This window comes from Trichoderma asperellum, chromosome 4 (genome assembly GCF_020647865.1).
Source record: "Trichoderma asperellum chromosome 4, complete sequence".
NCBI classification, from domain to species: Eukaryota; Fungi; Ascomycota; class Sordariomycetes; order Hypocreales; family Hypocreaceae; genus Trichoderma; species Trichoderma asperellum.
The window spans coordinates 3127552-3150425 of NC_089418.1; the positions used below are offsets into that span (position 1 = coordinate 3127552).

At 48.6% G+C, this 22874-nt stretch overlaps 9 protein-coding genes across 10 annotated transcripts; 5 read left to right on the forward strand and 4 right to left on the reverse strand.

The window, feature by feature from the left end:
• The first annotated feature begins 11 nt into the window (after positions 1-11).
• TrAFT101_007442 (uncharacterized protein) lies at positions 12-1724 on the forward strand. Its single transcript, XM_024908796.2, has 5 exons — positions 12-324; positions 390-415; positions 469-485; positions 548-891; positions 944-1724. Exons 1-5 carry the CDS (start codon positions 151-153, stop codon positions 1502-1504), a joined length of 1122 nt encoding a protein of 373 aa, XP_024756356.1. The 5' UTR covers positions 12-150; the 3' UTR covers positions 1505-1724.
• A 363-nt stretch (positions 1725-2087) lies between these two features.
• Positions 2088-5526, forward strand: TrAFT101_007443 (uncharacterized protein). Of its 2 annotated transcripts, XM_066128046.1 has the most exons (5): positions 2088-2188; positions 2386-2766; positions 2827-3788; positions 3849-4969; positions 5062-5526. In XM_066128046.1, exons 1-5 carry the CDS (start codon positions 2182-2184, stop codon positions 5363-5365), a joined length of 2775 nt encoding a protein of 924 aa, XP_065984160.1. In that variant the 5' UTR covers positions 2088-2181; the 3' UTR covers positions 5366-5526. The 2 variants fall into 2 exon arrangements, with proteins under 2 accessions (XP_065984160.1, XP_065984161.1); XM_066128047.1 differs by having other exon boundaries at positions 2088-2766.
• Positions 5527-5630: 104 nt separating this feature from the next.
• TrAFT101_007444 (uncharacterized protein) lies at positions 5631-6298 on the forward strand. The gene is made up of 3 exons (XM_024901149.2): positions 5631-5906; positions 5971-6066; positions 6149-6298. The coding sequence occupies exons 1-3, from the start codon at positions 5838-5840 to the stop codon at positions 6167-6169; spliced, it is 186 nt and encodes a 61-aa protein (XP_024756354.2). The 5' UTR covers positions 5631-5837; the 3' UTR covers positions 6170-6298.
• IRS1 (Isoleucine--tRNA ligase, cytoplasmic) lies at positions 6227-9837 on the reverse strand. Its single transcript, XM_024905517.2, has 4 exons — positions 9654-9837; positions 9237-9590; positions 7462-9163; positions 6227-7383 (listed from the first exon to the last, which is right to left on the reverse strand). Exons 1-4 carry the CDS (start codon positions 9726-9728, stop codon positions 6302-6304), a joined length of 3213 nt encoding a protein of 1070 aa, XP_024756353.1. The 5' UTR covers positions 9729-9837; the 3' UTR covers positions 6227-6301.
• A 239-nt stretch (positions 9838-10076) lies between these two features.
• TrAFT101_007446 (uncharacterized protein) lies at positions 10077-11839 on the forward strand. Its single transcript, XM_024908795.2, has 4 exons — positions 10077-10383; positions 10441-10498; positions 10587-11068; positions 11133-11839. Exons 1-4 carry the CDS (start codon positions 10279-10281, stop codon positions 11610-11612), a joined length of 1125 nt encoding a protein of 374 aa, XP_024756352.1. The 5' UTR covers positions 10077-10278; the 3' UTR covers positions 11613-11839.
• TrAFT101_007447 (uncharacterized protein) lies at positions 11672-13683 on the reverse strand. The gene is made up of 4 exons (XM_024901074.2): positions 13562-13683; positions 13235-13509; positions 12563-13168; positions 11672-12507 (listed from the first exon to the last, which is right to left on the reverse strand). Exons 1-4 carry the CDS (start codon positions 13641-13643, stop codon positions 12001-12003), a joined length of 1470 nt encoding a protein of 489 aa, XP_024756351.2. The 5' UTR covers positions 13644-13683; the 3' UTR covers positions 11672-12000.
• Positions 13684-14263: 580 nt separating this feature from the next.
• CHIT46 (Endochitinase 46) lies at positions 14264-17272 on the reverse strand. Its single transcript, XM_024910215.2, has 5 exons — positions 17086-17272; positions 15890-17029; positions 15735-15833; positions 15625-15674; positions 14264-15556 (listed from the first exon to the last, which is right to left on the reverse strand). Exons 2-5 carry the CDS (start codon positions 16030-16032, stop codon positions 14574-14576), a joined length of 1275 nt encoding a protein of 424 aa, XP_024756350.1. The 5' UTR covers positions 16033-17029; positions 17086-17272; the 3' UTR covers positions 14264-14573.
• A 1097-nt stretch (positions 17273-18369) lies between these two features.
• Positions 18370-21692, forward strand: TrAFT101_007449 (uncharacterized protein). The gene is made up of 4 exons (XM_066128048.1): positions 18370-19555; positions 19629-20015; positions 20078-20126; positions 20184-21692. The coding sequence occupies exons 1-4, from the start codon at positions 18916-18918 to the stop codon at positions 20938-20940; spliced, it is 1833 nt and encodes a 610-aa protein (XP_065984162.1). The 5' UTR covers positions 18370-18915; the 3' UTR covers positions 20941-21692.
• Positions 20187-22793, reverse strand: TrAFT101_007450 (uncharacterized protein). Its single transcript, XM_024901102.2, has 2 exons — positions 22548-22793; positions 20187-22465 (listed from the first exon to the last, which is right to left on the reverse strand). Exons 1-2 carry the CDS (start codon positions 22742-22744, stop codon positions 21886-21888), a joined length of 777 nt encoding a protein of 258 aa, XP_024756347.1. The 5' UTR covers positions 22745-22793; the 3' UTR covers positions 20187-21885.
• Positions 22794-22874: the final 81 nt, after the last annotated feature.

A 22874-nucleotide genomic window follows, 5' to 3' on the forward strand; every position in this document is an offset into this window, starting at 1 on the left:
ACCTAGCTAGTACTAGGTGCGAAGTGTCTAGTCTACAGGTATCCAGAATATATACCTGGTAATTGAACACTGTAGTGTTCTTGATTACCTGTCCACGGCAGTCTCAATTCCTCGACACGATATGACATTCACTTCACAATCGGAGCCGTAATGGAGCCTCTACCGAAACTGGCACCGGCCAAGGGTGTTCAGTCCATGTCTAACAAGGGATCTCCATCGCCCACCTTGGCAAATATTGTCCGTCGTTTCGCCGTGGACAGCGGCTCAACTTTGTTTGCTACGGCGGTAATGACCGTGCTGATCTTCGGCGGATGTTGCTCCAACGTATGTGCTACATCTCCATAGCCACGTCTGCGTCTTGTCCAGCTAATTAACTTTCCGGCTCATAGGTGTACGCCTTAGAAGCAATCATCAAGTAAGCCTCTTCAGCCCACACCAGTTACCAGTTCCAAAATTTAACTTTTACAGCTTCGAGCCCACAAATGGTATAATACACGCTGTTCCATACGAGACTGATCACACGCATATACTTATCCACGCCACATAGGAACGCTTATAACTTTTGTTCAATTTCTGTTCATAGCCATCACTGGCTATGTAGCGCAATTCGATAAAACGCGTCCGCCGTTCTTCTTCGCTCCCAACGTCGTCCCGCTTCGTCGATGGCTCGTCAATATCCTGCTATTCTTCACAATCAACGTGTTGAACAATCATGCCTTTAGCTACAACATATCTATACCGGTTCACATCATTTTACGATCTGGTGGTAGCATAACAACTATGGCTGCGGGCTATTTTTGCGGAAAGACATATTCACGGGTCCAAGTTTTTGCAGTATTTCTGCTGAGTATCGGCGTCAGTCTAGCCGCCTGGTCAGATTCTAAGGACAAGGTAACGCTTAAACAATCTTTATATTCCTTGCTCGTCCTAACCAATCAAGCAGAAAACGAGCGAAGGTAGCGCTGAGCCAGTCTTTAACGTCGGACTCTTAATTATCTTTGTGGCTCAAGTTCTCTCATCCATCATGGGCTTGTATACCGAAGCAACATATCGCAAGTATGGGCCACAGTGGAAAGAAAATCTCTTCTATGCCCATATTTTGGCGCTGCCTCTCTTCTTGCCTTTTATGCCTTCTATGCGACGCAATCTAGTCGAGCTGAGCAAAAGCACTCCTCTGGAGCTTAATATCCCATTTGCTTCGTCACTGCCACTTACCCGAGTTCCATCTCAGCTCGCCTACCTAGCAGTCAACGTGTTGACTCAATATGCCTGTATTCGTGGCGTAAATCTTCTGGCAGCAAACGCATCGGCGCTCACAGTTACAATAATACTGAGTATTAGAAAACTCATGAGCCTTTTGTTAAGTATTTGGCTGTTTGGCAATACCCTCTCAGTCAATACCATACTTAGCGCAATTGTCGTATTTGGAGCCGCAGGAATCTACAGCGTGGCCCCAAAGCCTGTCCCAAAGCCTGCTGCAGCTGAGGAAAAGAAAAAAGTTTGACATTGGCTATTAGAGCTTGCTGAGTTAAGACTTTTGGTTGTGCGGCGTACATATCTCGCCTTGTGGTTGAAGATACAAGAGGCGGTATATAGATAAACCTGCCGTTGTCATAGAATTTGAAATGGCCGCTTAGAGAGAATCTATATAGAGTACAAAATTAACCTTCTATATGCTCTTTTTGGGATTCAGCAACAAAAGATCAACCTATAGCACTAAACGTACCTGCGAATCGGTGCCAGGCGCATTCATGCTGCTGACCATCGCTAGCAACTTTCACGATATCTTTCTCAATGATGGATATGGAGTTTCACATAATTCATATTTTAATAAAGGTACTTATTATCTCGCCGTCTACCTATAGTAGGTACCATTGCTTGCAAAGAAGCACATTATAGAAGTACTACATCTTGCAAGCCATAGCCCATCCCCGATGCCAGGCTTAAACCCAGAAAATATGCGCTAGACCCAATCTAGATGACCCTTTGCCCGGAATAGGTTTAATCCAATTAGTGCTTTGTTTGTGCCTGAGAATACCCTGCCGCGGTTCCTCGCTCTAATCCTTTCCGTGTAACCTTAAAATAATCAAATCGGACTCTTCATTCTGATTGTGTCGCTCTAGGCATTCCGATTCTCGCCATTGTTGGGGGATTTATGTACTTTGATAATATACTGAAGCCATGACTGGTAAGTATTTACCAGGGATGTGCGTTTGGAATGTTTGGCAGGCTTGGATGGACTCGATCCATTAGGCTGTATTTTTATCCCACCTAACAAAGCGGGCGTCACCTCAGCTCTTTTCCCCTCTTGTTTTGACGATCAGTAGCCCGCGATTTGCTTGTTTAAAATCCCAATAACCACTCTTCCTAATCAATCTCCTTTAGACCACGCGTTACATAGTGGCAGTATGTCACTCCCAGTACGTACTAGGGATGAAGGCGACGACGAAGCTATACAGAGCCCGGCTACCACCGGCTTGATCGACCATGAAGAGCATTCAGAGTCGCTGGCGAACCACGAAGACAATCTCCAAGATGGAATGCTGCTGCGCGATCTCCCAGAGCGCACGACCTTCTATGATCCAGTGGCAGAGCTTCAGATGACCCAAACGGATGCAAAATTATTCTATCAGAGGAGCAAGATTGATACGCGGAGTGGAAATTCTCCCTGGCCGCAGTCCACTCCCTTTGGAAGTCCACAAATTCCTTCAGGCTCATACCCGGCCACCGAGTACGGACTTGATTCCTTAATCCTCGACACTGATGGTGATTAGTCAATCCGTCTGCGAAAGATGACAAGAGCGGGATTGCTAATTAAAGTGCTAGACAAGCCAGAAATCGTAGACACCCCTGCCAGTCTCTTCGGGTCAACAGGTCCATCCAATGCCTCTTATCCTAAGCCTGGTGACCCCACTAGCCAGGCCTTCAACGATGCAAGAATTGCCAATGAGCCTTCTGTTGGCTTGCCGGGTAATGGTCTTTTTGATACTGAGCCTCACATAACAGCTGAGCTCAGTGCTATTGCCAAGCAAATCCATAGAATACTTGATGTAAGGCGCAAGTACATCGCCCTTTCGGCTCAGGGTCCGAATGACAATCCTAGAGATGACCCTAGCTGGGACATATATCCCCCTCCTCCCGACCCTGCATGGATTCAGAGCCATGGTCATGGTCATGGCATTGATGAGACCGGGAAGCAGGGTGTAAGCTCTCCTTCCAGTACTCAGGGACGAAAAAAGCCAACTCGGAAGAGAAAACCCGGTCAAGATATTGGAGATGACTTCTGCTTGGAAGACTTACTGCCTTTGCCAGAGAGTGGTGACATGACCTTTGAGCTCGACAGCGAAGGCATTTATCAGGTATTTGACAAGTCGGCCAGTAAAACCCCCGCTATAAGAGTGCCTACTATCAGAGAATTCTATATGGACTTGGAGGAAATTCTCGCAGTTTCGTCTGATGGTCCAAGCAAAAGCTTTGCTTTCCGCCGGCTTCAGTATCTGGAAGGAAAATTTAATCTGTATGTTCTCCTCAATGAATATCAAGAGACCGCGGACAGCAAAAAGGTGCCACATCGAGATTTCTACAATGTCAGAAAGGTGGATACACACGTTCACCACTCTGCGTGTATGAACCAGAAGCATCTCTTGCGGTTTATCAAGAGTAAGATGAAGAAATATCCAAACGAAGTTGTACTCTTCCGAGATGGAAAGCATCTCACCTTGGCAGAAGTATTTGCCAGTATTAATTTAACAGCGTATGATTTAAGCATAGACACGCTTGACATGCATGTAAGTCGCAGCTTATATAGCTCACAGACTTTTTGGCACAATAGAATGCTAATTCAACAGGCGCATACCGACTCGTTCCATCGCTTCGATAAATTCAATCTTAAATACAACCCTATCGGCGAGTCGCGCCTCAGGACAATATTTCTTAAGACGGACAATTTCATCCATGGACGCTACCTAGCTGAGATTACCAAAGAAGTGATCTCTGATCTAGAGTCCAGCAAATACCAGATGGTGGAGTGGCGCATATCTATCTATGGCAAGTCTATAGATGAGTGGGATAAGCTTGCAGCGTGGGTTGTGGATAACAAGCTCTTTTCCCATAACGTTCGCTGGCTGGTCCAGATCCCTCGCCTCTACGACATCTACAAAGCCAGCGGTTTGATGGATACGTTCGAGCAAGTCATCAAGAATGTGTTCCAACCTTTGTTCGAAGTCACGAGAGATCCTTCTTCTCATCCCAAGCTCCACGTATTTCTCCAGCGTGTCATTGGCTTTGACAGCGTAGACGACGAAAGCAAAACCGAAAGGCGACTCTTCAGGAAGTTCCCCGTGCCCAGAGCCTGGGATACGAAGCAGAACCCTCCTTACAGCTACTGGATCTATTTCTTATTTGCTAATATGACCTCCTTGAACCACTTCCGGCGAAGTCGCGGCTTCAATACGTTCGTCCTACGACCTCATTGCGGAGAGGCAGGTGACAGCGAGCACCTGGCTGTGGCGGCATTGTGCTGCCATAGTATTAGTCACGGATTGTTGCTGCGGAAGGTTCCCTTGCTACAATATATTTTCTATTTGGATCAAATTGGCATCGCAATGTCGCCGTTGAGTAACAATGCCTTGTTCTTGGCCTATGAGCGCAACCCGTTCCATCAGTATTTCAGACGAGGCCTGAATGTCTCACTATCTACAGACGATCCGCTGCAATTTGCGTTTACCAAGGAGCCTTTGATAGAGGAATATGCTGTGGCTGCGCAGATTTACAAGCTGAGCCCTGTTGATATGTGCGAGCTGGCAAAGAATTCGGTGAAGCAGAGCGGATATGAAAAGGCCATCAAGCAGCAGTGGCTGGGCCCAGATTTTGAAAAGCCTGGGAAAGAAGGAAACAAGATGGTGAAGACAAACGTGCCCGATCGCAGAGAAGAGTTCCGGTATCATACACTCTTGCAGGAGAGAGACGTGTAAGTAATCATTACCCTCTACATCCTTCTTTCCTTCCCTCCTCTTTCTTTTTATTCTTTCACGTATACGTATATGCTAATGCAATATTTAGTTTGACCCGGTATCTCGCATTTAATGAACTGGTGTCAAACGGCACACCAGCAAGCGCTCTGGGAGCAGATCTTCAGGAAAACAAGAAGCCTACTTCCTCAGTCGCACATACAGCGGCCGAGCATATGGATGCAATCCCAGAAGGGCATGCATCATCCATCGAGGCTCATACTGGGGATCCACTTCTGCCTCCTGGCACCATGGCAGATAGCCACGTATCTGGGAACGATCCGATGATGTTTCCTGGAATTCTTGCCAGAGAGCACCGTAATAACAGCTCCAGAAACCTGGCTCAAAGTGGATAGCCGGGCAAAGTAGCATTTCAACTATAGGATAGATTAATGAAGCCATGAAAATATCAAATAGGCTGTACAGTGAATGCCCACAGTGCTTGAAAACCACACCATTTCATGGCGCATATATGTGCACGACCATTCTTCAAAAGGGATTGAAATGATTTCTTGGCCTGTTTCTTGCTCTTTTTCTTTTCTTTTTCTTTTCTTTTTTTTTTTTTAAACTCGAAAGTGCAAAAATTCTTAAAAGTTTTTTAACCGTTGATATTGAGCGAGCTTCATGCCACTCAGCATCACCAGCTTTCCCCACAGCGCTAGTCGAGCTTCTACTTGCTTCATACACAATACCTACTCCTCCAAGACGCTCAAAACCTACTTTCCACAAACTATACGCAGCCCATCATTCGTCCACGCAGCCCAAAAACACACAAACAACTCCTTTTTTCCAATATAATAGCTCCGGAAGATACTTAGCTAAGCACAAATGAATCCTCAAACCTCCCGTCGCCCGATCCAGAAACTATCAACAGCAGTTGCTAAATGCGCTGCAGAGGTGTGTTTAAAAAGCTGTGTATGGCTTGTTTGGCTGATACTAAAAACAAAAACTCTCTCATTAGGCGACGGCATACGGGAAATGCATCGTGGCAGATTATAACGACGTGACCAAGGACAAGTGTGCTCGGGAATTTTTGAGATTGAAAGATTGCTATCTGGTACATCTTCCATTTCTCTCTCTATATTTTCTCCCCCCTCTCACGCCCAGAGACTAACAAGACTTCTTCTTAAAACAAAAAGGCAGCAATGAAGAAAGTGTAGTCATAGCAACGATTTTGTTTGACAAGTTGATTAATGCGTACAATTTTTATGTATCATGAATTTTTATTTATTTATTTTAAATTTCACTCTAATTTAATTGAGTACACAGACCTCTAGTTCTTATCTTTTCTTTTAAAGCTTTACAAGGCGAAGCAACAGAATGGCCTGCTGAATCTCTTGCTCTTCTTCCGCAATGAGCTCGCCAGTAGCTCCCTCCTCGCGCTTCTCGACAGGTCGTCGGAGCACCTTCTCAAAAGTAGCTGTTTGTGAAACCATCACATCTGCCAGTCCGAGGTTCTCAGGGTCAGACACAACCTGGTACTCCATCTTGACATCATCAGTGGGCTGCAGGCCAGCCTTCTTGCGCAGACGCTGCACTCGGTTGACAATCTCTCTGGCCAATCCTTCCTGAGCCAGCTCCGGGTGGATCTCAGAATCCAAAATGGTCAATAATGCGCCGTCTGTGTTGATTTCCAGCATCTTGGAGGCTTCATCCTCCTTCACACTTCTGCGCACAACCAGATCACCTTCTTCCAAGGGGATGCCATCGACAAGGATCTTCTTTTCAATGAGATAGTTTTGCACTTGCTCACTAGTCAAGGTAGGCAAGGCTTTCTTGACCCGAGCCATGTCTTTCTTGAGCTTCTTACCAAGAACCGGCCAGTCAGCGGTCACACTGTATTGGACATTGTACTTGGCCTCATCCGAAGAGAGTACCAAATCCCGAACATTCAATTCTTCAGTGATGTACGATTCAAGTGACTTGATATCCTCAAGGTACTGATTGTCATGGTGGATGACAACCAAGGTTCGAAGTGGTGTTTTGAGACCGATGGTTCTGCGCTCACGGGAAACACGACCCAGCTCGATGACACGCTGCATTCTTGATACTCGTCGCTCGACTTCAGCGTCAAATAGCTCTTCCCTAACTTCTGGGAATGGCAGGAAATGAACACTTCGAGGGTCCTCGGCCTGCAACTCCTTCGGGATATGTTGAAGGAGCTTCTGGTAGATGGTGTCGGACAGGAAAGGGGTGAAAGGAGCTAATCCTCTGCACAAAGTGAAGAGGACATCAAACAGAGCATTAAGCGCATGCAAAGTATCGTTCAATCCATTCTCACCCTTCAACCTGCGTCGGTTGAATCTAATGTACCAGTTGGTCGTGTTGTCAATGAGCTCAAGGAGCCGAGGGACAACAGTGTACAGTCGGTAACCTTGAATGGGTGTTAGTCCCGGGATTATAACAGTAGGGTATTAGGGAATATTAAACATTGTAGCAGCTGATCACATACCTTTCATCTCCTCGTTGACAAATTGCAGCAGACTCTGGCAGCTGGCTAGAATCCACTTGTCCATCACATTTGTGTTTGTGGTCTCCAGTCCAACGTTCCACATGTAATCGACGCCCTCAACCTTCTTCAAAAGCGCAACTTGGCCTTCGAAAAACTTGTAGCTGTTCCAAAGTGGCAGAAGTACCTTTTGGACAACTTCTCTAACTCCACTCTCCTTGAATCGCAGTGGCTCTGCTCGCACGACAGGAGAGTTGATGAGGTAAAGTCGCAGGGCATCCGATCCGAACTTCTGCATCACAAGAGCTGGGTCTGGATAGTTCTTCAATCGTTTTGACATCTTCTTTCCGTCTTCTGCCAGAACAATACCGTTCACAACACAGTTCTTGAAAGGCGAAGTACCGAACAAGTGTGTTCCCAGCACCAGCAAAGTATAGAACCAGCCTCGTGTCTGATCTAGACCTTCGGCAATGAAGTCACCAGGGAACGAGTTCTTGAACTTTTCAACATTCTCAAAAGGATAGTGTTGACTAGCATAGGGCATGCTGCCAGACTCAAACCAACAGTCGAAGACTTCCGTAACACGCTTCAGGGTACCCTTACCCTTCTTGCTGGGAATAGTGATATGGTCAATCTTGTCTCGGTGAATGTCGGACAGGTCTCCGGTGTAGCCACTGAGCTCTCGGAGTTCCTCAATGCTTCCCACGCAGACGCGCTCCTCCATGTCGTCGGATACCCAGAGCGGAATTGGGGTTCCCCAGTATCGGTTTCTTCCAACATTCCAATCTCTGGCATTTTGAATCCAGCTGGCGAAACGACGCTCTTTGACAAATGATGGAACCCAATGAGAGTCTTCAATGTTCTTAAGCATGCTTGGGATGATTTCTGGAATGCGAATGAACCAAGAAGGCACAGCTCTGTAGATAAGGGGAGTATCGGAACGGGGGCACATAGGGTAAGAGTGGCGAAGTTGGGATTCGACGACCAATCGCCCGGTCTTCTTGAGGTGCTTGATGATGTGTTTGTCAGCTTCCTTTACGTGCATACCGGCAAATTCGGGAATTCGGTCAGTAAAGTGTCCGGTTTCATTGATCGGATCCGGAGGGGGGCGATTTTCGTTGATGATGCCGTTCTCTAATGCCACGTTGTAATCGTCTTCACCGAAAGCTGGGGCTTGGTGAACAACTCCCACACCGCTGTCCGATGTGACGTAGGTAGCATTCAGGACTCTGAATCCATAATCTTTGAATTCTTCATAGAAGTAGTCAAACAATGGCTGATATTTCCACCCAAGCATTTCTGATCCCTTGATGGTACCGACTTTCTTAAAGTCGGCCTTCTTGGGGTCCTTGTACAGAGTTCCGAGCAAATTCTCGAGAATGATGTAGGTCTTTCCAGACTTGCCATCCTTGATCTTGAGATATTCAAAGTCGGGATGCGCCGCCAGACCAAGGTGCGATGGTAGTGTCCAGGGGGTGGTCGTCCATGCCAAAAGGTGAGTGTCTGGGTCGTCCAGCAGTGGGAATGATACGACAACCGCTGGATCTGTAACGTCTTGGTAGTTTTGGTTGGCTTCGAAGTTACTCAGGGCGGTCGTCAACACCGTAGAGTAAGGCATGACTCGATAGCCTTGATACACTTGCTCTTTGTCGTGAAGCTGCTTGAACACCCACCACAGCGATTCCATGAAGGTCGGGTCCATGGTCTGCAGCAGTACATTAGTAATGGCTCTTGTGGATTGAATAACAGAGAAAGTGGGAGTTGAAAGATTGTCTGACCTTGTAGTCGTTGTCGAAGTCAATCCAGCGTCCCAAGCGCTCAATCGTGGTCCTCCATTCCGCAGCGTAGCGCATGACAATGGCGCGGCACTCCTCGTTGTACTTTGCAATTCCAATCTTCTCCACAGCAGCTTTTCCAGAAATACCCAGCTTCTTGTCAATCTCGTGTTCAATGGGGAGTCCATGAGTATCCCATCCAAATCTTCGCTCGACGTGATAGCCCTTCATGGACCAATATCGAGGGATGATGTCCTTGATGGTGGACGCCAGCAGATGGCCATAGTGAGGAAGACCGGTAGCGAATGGAGGGCCATCATAGAATGTGTAAGGTGGGCGACCAGCGGACAATTCGAGCTTTGAGATTTGTCAGTCGGGATGCGCTTCAACCAGGAGGAAATAAATTCCATATCGACGTACCTGACGATGGAAAGCGTTGATGGAGCGCCACCGCTCGAGGGTGATCTCCTCTTCCTTGGGAAAATCGATAGACATGATGCTCGCGTCTCTCTCGCACCAATACACAAACTGGATAGAGGAGGGGGAGAAATCCGAAATTTGTCAAGCGAAAGGGAAAGATTCAACACTCACGACTCACAGGTTTGAATTTCGGCCCGGGTGAGTCAAAAGTTCAAATGGAGGGGCTTTGTAATAGCCCCTCATTATTCCTCAGAGGGTAAGTGGGGTGGGCAGTCACTAACATGCCTTTCCAGTGGCTATAATGCCTGGGCACTAGCACGAGAACAGCAGCATACCTGTAAGCTGTGGGGTCTAAGCCTCATAGAGCACAGCAGGCCCAAGTCCGTGCATGTACTTCGTATACACAGAGCAGAGGCGCGCTGACGCATCTCAGTTGGCATCCCTATTCACAGCTTGTCACCTTGGGCGGAGCGCCCTGGAAACAGAGCAAGCGGACAACGAATAGCGCCTCCGGCAGGGCTTTTAGGCGGCCGATGTGAGACGGAGGGTTATGTCTAGAGGCAACTGTTTAGACAAATAGAGAGAGAGACGACCAGACCCTCGCAAGCTCAGTACGACCCCAACCATGTCTTTCTTGTTCGGGAGAGGCAGATCGCGGGCTGCGGCCGATCTACCCAGGCAAGCTCGCGAGCATATCCTAAAGCTTGAAAGCCCTAACGGGGTCTCCAAGGTACGCAGCAGATTCCTACGACGTCTGAGGCACTGCTTCTAACGCGACGGCGATTAGGCCGAAGAGCTTGCTCGCGTGCTCAATCAGATGAAGGTCGCTCTCCAAGGCACTCAAGGTACTCGCTCCCTGGAATTGATGACCCCCTCTCTTCCATCCCACTTGTCCTCAGCCTAGCCATCTGGGTGCATTAACACTAGCTTAAGAAACTGAGAGCTCACCCGAGCAGATCTATCAGCTCGTCACCGCTTTGATAGACGAGGACCTGCTCCACCTCCTAGCTACCAACCTCTATCGCCTACCGTTTGAATCGCGAAAGGATACTCAAGTCATCTTCTCCTATGTATTTCGCTTTCGGCCCGCGGCGGCAGCGCCAAAAAGCGACCCCATCGCCCTGTCGTACGTGGTGTGCAACAGGCCGCAAGTCCTAGTCGAGCTCTGTCGCGCCTACGACCACAAGGAGAGCGCCACTCCAGCGGGATCGGTTCTTCGAGAGCTTCTAAAAAACGAGGCTGCGGCGGCCATAATCCTATACGACGATGGCGATGAACCTGGATCCAGCTGCAAGGGGCTTGCTGCCATTGACCGCAACCGACCCCAGAGCGGCCGAGGCGTTTTCTGGAGGTTTTTCGACTGGATCAACAAGAGCTCCTTTGAAGTAGCTGCGGATGCCTTTACGACCTTTCGGGTGGGGAAACAATGCTACAACAGACACAAAAGACTTGAAACGGGATGTTCTAACTGTGAGACAGGAGCTGTTGACGCGGCACAAAGACTTGATTCCGAAATATCTCTCCACCAACTTCGACCTCTTCTTTGACAAGTACAACAATACCCTGGTGCAGTCGAACAGCTATGTCACCAAGCGACAGTCTATCAAACTCCTTGGCGAACTCCTGCTGGACCGGTCCAACTACAGCGTCATGACGGCGTACGTTGACAGCGGCGAGCATCTAAAAATATGCATGAACCTTCTCCGAGACGACAGGAAAATGGTCCAGTACGAAGGATTTCACGTGTTCAAGGTGTTCGTTGCGAATCCTCACAAATCCATCGCTGTTCAAAAGATCTTGCTCATGAACCGCGAGAAACTCTTGACCTTCCTGGCGCATTTCCTTGAGGATCGAACTGATGACGAACAATTTATTGATGAACGAGAATTTTTGATAAAGCAAATTCGTAATATGCCATCGACTCCTGTGGTCTCTCAACGCTCTGTTAGCGCATCATAGTTTATCTCGATTCTTTGGGAGAGCGTGCATAGTTGGAAGCGTTATCAATGAGCGTCTTGCTGGCCATCCTTCTAATTTTTTTTTAAACCCTGCTCTCAGTTTTCATTTTGTATTGGAGTTTATTAATACCGTGGAGTTTAGGGCCACATCAAATCATCTGCGGGTCAAGGCATGCCATTAGAAAAGATAATATTACAAATTGATTCAGAGTGCAGGCAATAAGTTCGCTGGATAAATACCACACCCAGGCGGCCCTTTATCTATACCGTAGATTTCCGAGCAACAGTTCATGACTTACTGTTGCAACTTTCACTTCCTCCCTCCCATTCCTCATCCCAGACATCTACGATGACGTCCACTTTAACCTCAGACCATCACACAAAGCTACTCATCGTTGCCTAGAGAGTAACACGTTGACACTCTCCCTGGCGTTCTGGCTGTTCCACACACTATTATTTCCGCCCCGCCGCCACTCATCACCGGCAACATTTTCAGCATCGCTTGCTGCTTCTCCCATGATAATCTCAAGGTCGCGTTTTTGTGAGCTGAGCCAGCTCTTAACAAAGTTGGCTGGGTCTTCGCTCAGCGATGTGAAAAATGAGTGCTTGGCTTTGGACATGGAAATTGCTTGCACAAGCCTTGCCAGCTGCTCATCTAGCGCGGTAACCTGCTTCAGTGTGGTTGCGTATTGAGGATTATTCAATATCGGACGCAAGTTTGCCTTGGCTGGATCCTCTACCAATACTTGAACGTCGTAGACCGTAGGCTGGGGATTTCTGTGGAATTCTTCGTCCACTCGAATTGTATACGGGAGAGATATTGGAGGCAAGGGGCGAAGATGTGGCATTACATATTCACTGAGCATCGGTATAATGCCCGAATCTCGTCCAAGAACCTAGATTATTTAGTAATCACAAATCGAAAGTTAAGAGGAAGGCGACGATGCTAACCTTTTTCAAATAGCCATCGCACCGAAAATTGCGCCTTTCTTCATCTTCTTGCAGCCCTGAGAGCCTTATATATTCCCACAGGGCCATAACAGCCTCATGTTGTGTCGCCTCGGTCATATCAACTACTTGCGCCAGCTCAGGGCTTAGTTGGTATCGCTCGGGTGACTCGTGTCTCTGTAGATTGACCGTGATGTTGATATTCTCGTCGCCATTACGCTTAAAAGTAAATTCGTCAAAGTCGCCATCGGTTGGCGCAGTAGGGGCTGCTTGATTTTGCGAGCCTTCTGGCCTTCTCCATTCTACCGTGTGCTCAGAACCACTCCGGAACCGGGAGCGATCAAATTCTATAGAAATAGATTGAAAAAAATGCGAAAATCGGTGCTTCATTTGATTCGTCTCTGTACCAGCGGGTTTGTCCTCTGGCTGGTCGTTCTTCGGTTGGTCAACCACGCTATCGTCTTCGTCTAAGAGGTAACCCTCAATCTTCACGCGGTAAGATGCTTCCATAGCCGGAGTAAAGTCAAAAGAATCCGCATTGAGACTTTCTCCCTGCCAGATCTGATCTTCGGTAGTGTTGCTAATCCAGATTCGCAACGTTTTTCGCAACTAAGAAACTGTCAGTAGGGCTATACAAAACTCGAAGCAAACAGTAGAAAGGGGGATAAATGCGACCTTGGAGCTTCGTTTTGCGTCATCAAGCGCGTCCAGTCTCTTCCGCGTTATGGTAGCGTCAATCAACCTCTCAATCTCTCTCAATTCGGCATATCTCTTGACGCCATCGGGATCGATGATACAATCCTCCACGCCATCGGGAATATTCTTGTCTGTCGGTTTGCGGCTTCTTCGCTTCGCCAGTTCGCTAGCGTGCGCCTGCGCTTGTTGTTGTTGCGCAATTTGCGCTTGTGTGAGAGGAACAGAGGGATGTGGTCCAGACGACATCATGGGTCCTGGGCTGGTTAGACGAAATGCGATTTGGCCTGTAGGCTTGGAAAATCATACCAATCCCTCCACGCCGCTGGTTGGGGGGATGCGGCGATCGCTGTGGCGCCTGCTGGGCATAAGCACGGTACTGTGACTGCATTTTGGGCTGAAGTCGCAGTGTGACGGGCACTCAAGGACCAAAAACGATTGCGACTCACGTTGGTGTAAAGTGATACCGCGTCGTGAACACGGCTACGATCCGAGTCACGTGCAAGCGCTAATCTTGTTAGCAAAATGCCCACTGCTAGCGCGACATAGGTCCCCTATACCCCGTATCACTACTTGCAACCCAAGTTATCGCAAGTACTAGCGACACATCCGGTGCATCAAAATCACAAGCCGCAGCAAAACTGAAAGCTGTTGAAGAATGAAGAAGACGAACGTAAAATGAGTGTTTTGGAGATCACTAGAGAACTAAGTTTGGTCCGTACGGTGTGCCATGTACGACGTGTTTATATAAGTCTATTTGCATGACCAAACTTTAAATAATAAACATATCAACGTTCGTTCCTTCCAACAAAAGCCAGGTCGAAATACGTACAGCATGAATAAGGAATTAATACCATGGAAGGGGCCACAAAGATCAGATACAAGGAGTCGCACAAAGCATCCGCCACTCTTTCCCTTTTTTTCCCTCAAAAATACCTGAATGGATATTTCATGGTTTGGTCAAATTCAGCTACATTTTATTCAATACTTGATCTTCGTTTGGCAAATATATCGCCTGCTGTATTTTACCGTTAATAACGATTCCCTCCACTTTGTAAACACCAAGTAGAAAACAAACCACAAGAATTCAATTTCAAAGCAAGTACCGCATTCTACCGTTTCGTATGTTGAGAAATATGTGGAGGGAAGTGAGAGGGACGGTAGTCAATTCCAGATCCTGCATGTCTCCTTATATACTAATGTTTTATGTACAGATTCATATAAATAGGCAACTATTTACTCAAAAATAACGCTCCCTGCATAATCGTTTCCCATAACGTCTGAAATGTTGGTACAACCATAGAAGAAGAAGAAAGGGTCTTTAGTTGAGACCGTTTCGGATGTTATCATACTGGGAGTTGGGGTAGCTCAGCAAGTTCTGAGTTGAGTCCAGGCTTCCCAGCGCTCTGTGGCTTGTTCCGATCAAGGAGTCGGAGCCAGTCTTGTCAGCAGAAGCCTCCCAGAACATGCTGCCTCCCAGGCCGAGATTCTTGAGGTAAGAGACCTTTTTGCTGACCATGTCAGGGGTATCGAAAGAGATGAGCTCCTTGCTGCTAGAATCATAGCTGTAGTACGCCTGTGCGACAGAGTCGTACTGGACTGTAGCGCCGGCCTTGGGAAGAACCTTGTAGTCCCAGATACCGTTCTCCCAGCTTCCAGATCCAATTCCACTGTAGGTTTGGCCAATGCCGTTAGTGCTCTCGAAAGATCGTCCATAGATAGGCATGCCAAGAACGATCTTGCTTGCGGGAACGCCTCCGTTGATATAAGCCTTGATAGCCTGATCGGTGTTGTATGGTGAAGAGTTGGGGTTGGACGGGTTGGCAAACAAGTTGGCATCGTGTCCAGAGTAGCTGCTCCAAGAACCAGCATAGTCATAGGCCATAAGGTTGACATAGTCGAGAACTTGACCAAGGTCGGCCATGTGCAGCGCAGAGTAGTGCTCTGGTCCAGCGGGGGCAGCGATGGAGAGCAGGAAGTGGTAGCCTGGAGCGTATTGCGCAGCATAGGCATCTAGTTGAGATCGGATCTCCTTGAGCAGAAGAATCATGTTGGTGGCCTGGGTGTCATCGGCAGGGTACTCCCAGTCGACGTCAATACCATCAAAACCCCAGTCCTTCATGAAGGTGATGGCCGTCTTGGCAAAGTTCTTGCGGTTGGCATCGGTGCTTGCTGCAGAAGGGAAGTTGGTGGACCAGGTCCAGCCACCGATAGAGAGCATAACCTTCAAGTTGCGGTTGGCCTTCTTCAACTTGAACAACTGCTTCACACAACCGTATGCGTTGTTGCCGACATCATTCCAGGCTATTATAGATGTTAGTTTATATGCATTGGCTCAAAGTTGGAGTACTAAGGGGAAAGAGCTGTCATACAATCGTCAGAATAGTGCTTCTGATAATCGGCGTAGGCATCTCCAGAGACACTATAGTTGAAAAGGTCAGCGACTGAATATAGATGGAAAACTCTTGGCTTCGAAACTTACACAGTGCCGTCTGCTTGGAAGTTCATGAAAGAGTAGATGACATGAGTGATGTCCGACGCAACCAGGTCCTGGGGTTGAAAGTTGCGGCCATAGATACCCCTTTAATCGCCCATAGTTAGCCCTGAAATTCATGACCACGAGTTAGCTTCACTCACCAGTTGGTGAAGTAGACAGCGTTTGCGTATCCGCTGGCTCTCTTCTCAACTGAGACGTCGTTTGTAGACACAGGAGATGCAGAGGTGAGAGTGGCCTGCAGCGCAGCAAGCAGGGCCACGGACTTTCCGAGGAAACCCAACATGGTGATGTATTTGAGATTCAGCGAAGCTTATCAAAGAGGCTTTGAAGGGAAGAAGTTGCTGTTGAATGGAAGCTCTCCAAGTTGCCGCTGCTGGATGGAATTTTCGTCTGAAGTGCCAGATGGACATGCAGGATATTTATAAGTCAATGTGGAGCCTCCTATTGTTCTACGATGTCCAAAGTTGACTTATGAAGCTTCCCTTTCAGGTTCCTAGCACGAGTATGTAACCCATGCTTTGCCAATATGATCAATCGCAACGTTATGCTCACTTGTCTGCTCCAGAAGAGTGCCATCATCTCCACGGGTGCAGGAGCCCCCTGTCCCGTGCCCAACTCTCGGCGGCTGTCGACTCGTAGAATTCCAAGATTCCCCAGATTCAGAAGATAAGCATATCCAGGGGAAGCCCCGGCGCAATATCACTAAACTATGCCGCACCTCGCCAAGTCTAGCAACGTTGCTGATGGTGGCATTTCTCCGATATGCTTAGAGGCACCCGACTTCCCGGGGGGAGGGAATGTCTCAGGGGCCAAGAACCCAGGCGCACAGCGAAGCGCCAGCCCATTCCAAGAAGTCACAGTTAGCGAGAGGCTGCCCATGCGCCCGATCTGCTGCCAGCTGCAGATGCCACTTGCCACGCCCTGTCTATGCAGCTGGTGATGCGCCGTGCTGCCGCAATGATATGCATCTTGGAATAGGGCTCATTGCCATCGGCAAACGCAGCCAAAATCTCCAAGTTCGCCTCGCCTACAACGTGGTATTTCGAGCTCTGAGGCTCCGCTAGCCATTCCACAGCTGCAATATCCTCTCAAGCGTGAGCGTGAGCGTGATCCATCAGCCAAGGGCCCACCGCCGCCACAGATGAGGTTCGTTCAAGCCGCGTCCAGGACGCTGCCAGTTTTCCTCTTTGGGCAGGAGATAACAGGGCACTGCGAGACCTGCCTGGATAAGCGCCCCGAGGCTAGGGAATTAGACCCCCATCTTGTATATACTTGGGTACCTACCTACTTAGTATGTACAGGTCATATCTACTACAAGGACGGAGTATAGGCTTACGTTGGTCGCCTTATCGAAGGCGCTTTCTCTGCTATACCCTGGAGAGGAAGCAGCCGAAGCAGCTCCGTGGGGGAGGAATCAGAGCGGGCGCCTGCGAAGAAGGAAAGGCTTTAGGTCGCAGTCCGTGTGGTCTCCTCACAGCAACCCCATGGGGAGCTCTGCAGGAACGCAGAGAGAGCGCTTACAGTAGAGCATGACGGCCACATTGGAGCTGTCGCTAGACGAAGGCATCTCTGTAAATAGGCGCCTCCACGAGTTAAACCCAGGGATATTTCACGACATGCCTTGGTATTAGGAATTTGCCCAGACCACTTAGACTGGGTACGATTACTAGGTATGCTGCTGCTACCGCCTGGCAGGTAGTACTTGTTGCAATGCCAGACCAATCGACCCAATGCCTTGCAACAAGCTTGACGGCAAAGCAGATGCAGGATGGCCTCTAACTTTTACAGGGAGCCCAACGAACGTACTATGGGAGGAGTGAAACACCACCTGGCACTTTTAAGCTATCACGTCCTAGCAAGCGCCGGTACCTAAGGGAGAGGATGACCCAGCCTAGAGGGGCCGGATTAGCTACGTGATTTAACTGACAAGCGGTAGTCGGGATTAATTGCTGTTACCTACCAAATGGGGAATCGTCGTTCATCAAAGGAGTTGCTTGCCTGTGTCAGGTGGGGTAGCAAGTGGCCGGCGCGAATTAAAATGCGATATAAGCTAGTAATTAAGGTAAACATTATGCTCTTGCACGTTAACATGAACCCTTTACGGAGTAGTGGCGTAGCTTTTCCAATAATCCAAGATCTTTATGGTGAGTTAAATAGCCGTTATGCAACCCTACAATCACTATGCCGCCTAGCATTTTACCCATTGCTGGGCAACTGAGCAACTTGCTACCACACCTACATACCGAAGTACTTGTAGTAGGTAATAGTAGTACTACGGAGTAGCAGTATCGGTATTGCCGCTACAGGCACTGTTACTACTAGCAGATAATTCCCCGTAGATACAGTACCTAGATCCTGGCAATAGTATCTGGTTGATAGAATCACAGCTTCTGTTGGTAGAGTCCACGATATGGCTTATAACGCTCTTGACATAGCAAATCATACCACCACCCAAGCAGCATGTGTTGGAACTGATTACAGTACCACTGGTGACGAGCATCTGTCAGCTGCCAAGGTTACCAAGATGCCTATCCTAGAAGTAAGTAGTAAGCAGGTCCTGGTACGGGCCTTGGAGCCTTATATACGTGCATGCATCAGTCTGCCACCACTTACCTTCCGTTCTCAGCTAGCATAAAGCACCCAGACACTAACATTACAAGTGTATCCCTACAAGGCCGAGGTAATATTCCAAAAGGAAAACCGCTTGTGCGGCAGTCGTCAACAGCAAACATGAGCAGCAGCAAATGTGATGCAACATTGACTGTCAAAGCGGGCAAGAAGAGCATACACCATCCGCAACTCTATCTTGCCAGCAACAACCATGTTTCTTCTTGGCCGTAAGACTACTCTCCCTCTCCCTACAATCTATCCCCCCCCCCCCCCCTCCATCGAGCATCAAGGTATCTGTAGCATTCGTGGCTACGATGTTGAATTAACTGGTCGTCGGCTGGGCGATCCGTACATCACACAGCCTTGTATTATTACAGAACTGATCGCTAGGTATTGGTGTCTAGCGAGCCAGCTCCTTGCTGCCGAGAACATTCACAATAATCAGTTCCATGTGTCGTCAGTTAGGCAGCAGCATTTACACAATCTCGCCTTCGCCTAGCTGGAGCGACTCGAGGGCCGCCGTGGGTGGGCCTACAGGCAGTGCTTGGCTCGTGCCATGACTTCTTCAATATCGCTCGAGTTAGTGACGAATAATGCGGTCTATACTCGGCATGAAGACCAGAATGCAACAAATGTCACCTGCCTATTTCCTAGATCTGACTCTGGATATGGATCAATAGATGGAGGCTCTGCAGACTCGCCAATCTCGCCCCATCACTCTAGGGGCAGCTTTGTTTCGCATAGTGATGAGCTTGAAATTGGATCATATCATGGCCCAAGAACATCAGCCGAGAGATCCAAGGCGGAGGCTTCATGCGCTATACCAGAACGACTGCCGAAGCTATCTCAGGGCTCATGCTCAGGTCTGGCGCGTTATCGCCCATTCCTGGCGTGGAAGCCGCAGCAGTTGAACCTAGCGTCCGGTAGCAAAGATGTCACGAGTACGCCCCCCTTTCGACAGAAATGTGGCGGTGGATGTCTTCGCACTCCAGACAGATTTGTGCCTCGACGGGATAGTGATGAGCCCAGCAGGCAGGTGTATCAGACAACAAAGTCTCTTCAAGACCTCTCCCCGACCGAGAAGTTGCTGAGAAGGAAGAGGGCTCCTTTGATTCCATTCTCAACGCCGCAGCGTCCTCAAGCACATGTTTTTGGCGAAACTCGCGTAGCATTGGCTGGTCAATCCCAGGGCCGAGGTCTGTCCAGCTCCACCCAAAAGGGGGGAGGAGGTAGAGCTGTGGAAGCTGGTTTGCTGATCGAGATTGATAGCGATGAGCCCTCCTTCACTCATCTACTCGGCCACGAGACAGCCAAGCCAAGGAAACGTATGGATAGTAGGCGGCCTAGCTCCCGGAACAGAGACGTTGGAGATAGATCGTAACCGTCGTCGACCAGCCCGAAGTAGCACGCCGGCTCGTCTCTTCACCATGTCTGTGAATACAACGAGGCCCAGTCGCCGTGATGATGATTCACCATTTTACCACGGCCGCGTCGCGTCTGCGCTAAGAATTGACCGTATTCGCCGAGTACTGGACTTTACTTGCTGCCAGCCTGCCACCCCTGATTTTCCCATTCGCGCAATGTCCATGTTAGCAGACGTGGAGCATGCTTCTTGGACATGCGCGAATAATGATAACGATATATACGAGAGTCCCCGTATGAGACCATATTTGCAGTGTCCATACCAAGCAGCGTGTAAATTGTTAACTTTTCAGTAGGGAATTACACTCCGTCGCCACGTCGGTCTCTTCCTGCGGCTCCCTTCAGGTAATTGAAATTCCGAGATAGCTTATAGGTCTATCGGTTCAAGCTAATTCATCAAAGGGTTCTCGATGCCCCGGACCTGCGTGATGATTATTACTGCTCCGTGTTGGCCTATTCACCAGTCTGCCAGAAGCTCGCGGTCGGCCTCGGAAATGTCTTATATGTCTGGTCTGAAGGGACGGGGCCTCGGCCCATGCATGGATCTCCTTCGAATAATGTATGGCTGACATCGGTATCCTTCTCCTCTGTTCAAGGAGGGAACTGCATCCTAGCTATCGGGCGTTCAGATGGATCCTTGGTGCTCAAGTCCATCTATGATAGTCTCTCCCGCTTCCAGGTACAACAGCCTTTTCCAATATCATGCGTGAGTTGGCGTCCGATAAACACCATGAGGCCTTCCAGAAACCCGTTTAACCCCGGCATTGCCGTGCAGACTGAAGATTTGGTTGTCGGTGATGATACCGGTGTGATATACTACTATGTAGTAGAGTGGCCGATGGGCTGGGAGGTTACACGAGATACCTGGCCTGGGACAATTTATCTTATTGCTAGAGTTTCACCCCATAGCCAGCAGATATGCGGTCTGGCCTGGTCACCAAACGGGAAGCTTTTTGCCTCTGGGGGAAACGATAATCTATGCTGCCTCTTTAATACAGACAGCGTGCTTGTCGAAAAACAGGAATCCGCCCCAAACAGCTCACGATGGTCGGGATGGCATTTGGCAACTGAAAGCACCAAAGTAGGTTATGTTGGCCAGACTAGAGGCTGCACATCATCTCCAGAACGACTGCTCAAGCAAGATAATGCTATTGACTAGGAGGATGCAGTCGACGACCGCCCCGCAAGGCCATTGTCCACCCCAATCCGGAGACTGGGCCCTGGATCAGAGAAGCATCGCTGGATACACAAAGCTGCAGTCAAGGCCATTGCATTTTGCCCTTGGCGCGAAGGACTGGTTGCAACGGGTGGTGGGTCTAATAATAAATGCATCCACTTCTTCCATACAACTTCAGGCTCAGCTTTAGCTACCATTGCAGTTTCGGCTCAGGTGACAGCTCTTATTTGGTCATCGACGAGACGTGAGATCGCTGCTACCTTTGGATATACAGAGCCAGAGCATCCGTACCGCATTGCCATTTTCAGCTGGCCAGAATGCAAGCAGGTTGCAGCGATTCCATGGGAGGGAGAACTTCGTGCTCTGTACGCCATCTCTTATCCCCGACGCTCGGCAAAGTCAAACACAGCGCACCCTGATCGAAAATCTCGCGAGGGATGCATTGTTGTTGCTTCAAGCGATAAGAGTGTGAAATTTCATGAAATTTGGTGTAATGAAGGGAAGATCGTAGGAAGGGGAACGGGGATGCTGGGAGGTAGTGACATTCTCGAAAGTCTGGAGGGTATTGACAAAGAAGGGGATGTGATTCGGTGAAGGCACACCTTTAACTTGCTACATAATAAATGCAGAACAGAGTCATCGTGAAGCGAATTCTAGATTGTAAGAACAAGAAACACTATCATACCTAATTATATAGTACTAGTGTGAGAAATAAATTTCTCCCTGAAAGGGAAGCCAAAATTCGATCATGGTGATTATTGTGTGAGTGATCTATGGGATTAGTTGGTGTGCCATAGCAAAAGCAACCGAGATATCACACCCAAGCATGCAAAGATTTAGGACCAACTGATTTCTTCAACGCCAAGCCAACGCCAACGCCAACACCGATATTGTATGATAATCCAGCAGTGACATGCAGTAGTAAGATCATTTCAAAATAGCGATTAGCAGCACAAGAATAACAATGAGAGCGAAAATGATCGCCATTTGTTTGTTGTCCGAAGCACCTTTCGCCACTCTCCCCAGAGCCCTCTTGGCTCGATCTAGTCGGCTGGAGTGGCGATCAGTAGCTTCGTCAACCTCTTCCAAGATGGCCATGTGGCTTTCTAGTTCATCACCAATGCGCATACTGAGTTCCCGCTGCCGCCCTATGGACTCTCCTAGGCGATCAAGGTGATCATCTTGCTCTTGTAAAATTTGTGAATGATATGCGTGTATTTGTTGGTTGGATAATCCAGCAGCATGGTCGCTATATCCGAGGGATTCAGGGTCGGCATTCGGATCATCGCGGTAGCGGCCGAAAAGCTCCTGGGTCGGCGAAGGGGGGTTTTCGCTAAACCGTACGGTTTTTGATTTACGAGCAGCTGGGTTGGCCGAGGACGAGAGTTCGTCTGCTTCTTCGCCGGGTTCTTGAGAGGATGAGCCGGCAAGAGAATGGTACTGAGATATTAACTCGTCAAACTGTTTATGCAGTCCCGGAAGAGATTCAGTAATGGCTTGGGAGGCCCTGGTGAGAATTAGTATAAAGAGAAGACCAATAGTAAATGCCGCGATCTTGTAGATATATGCGGCGAAAGGGGGAGACAAACGCTTCATCGCCGGCCTCTTGGAGGCGAGCGCTCTCCTGTTCTAGCGAAGCAATGCCATTTCGCAGCTGGTCGAACGAACGCGAGACGTCGCTATTGTGGGAGTTGTCGTCGGGATCGAGATTTTGAGCACGCTGCCACTCGAGCAGCGATAGCTTTATATGATCAGCTAATAAAAAAAGCTGTGACGGGTTAGACATTTTGTGAATGTTCCAACAGGCTGCGCAAGAAGAATTGAGCGGGACCTTGAGGTGTGCACTCCTCACAGAGTGTCGCTGCTGGGCGGCACAAAGTAGTAGTTACTTGCGCACCAGTTGCTATACGATGTCC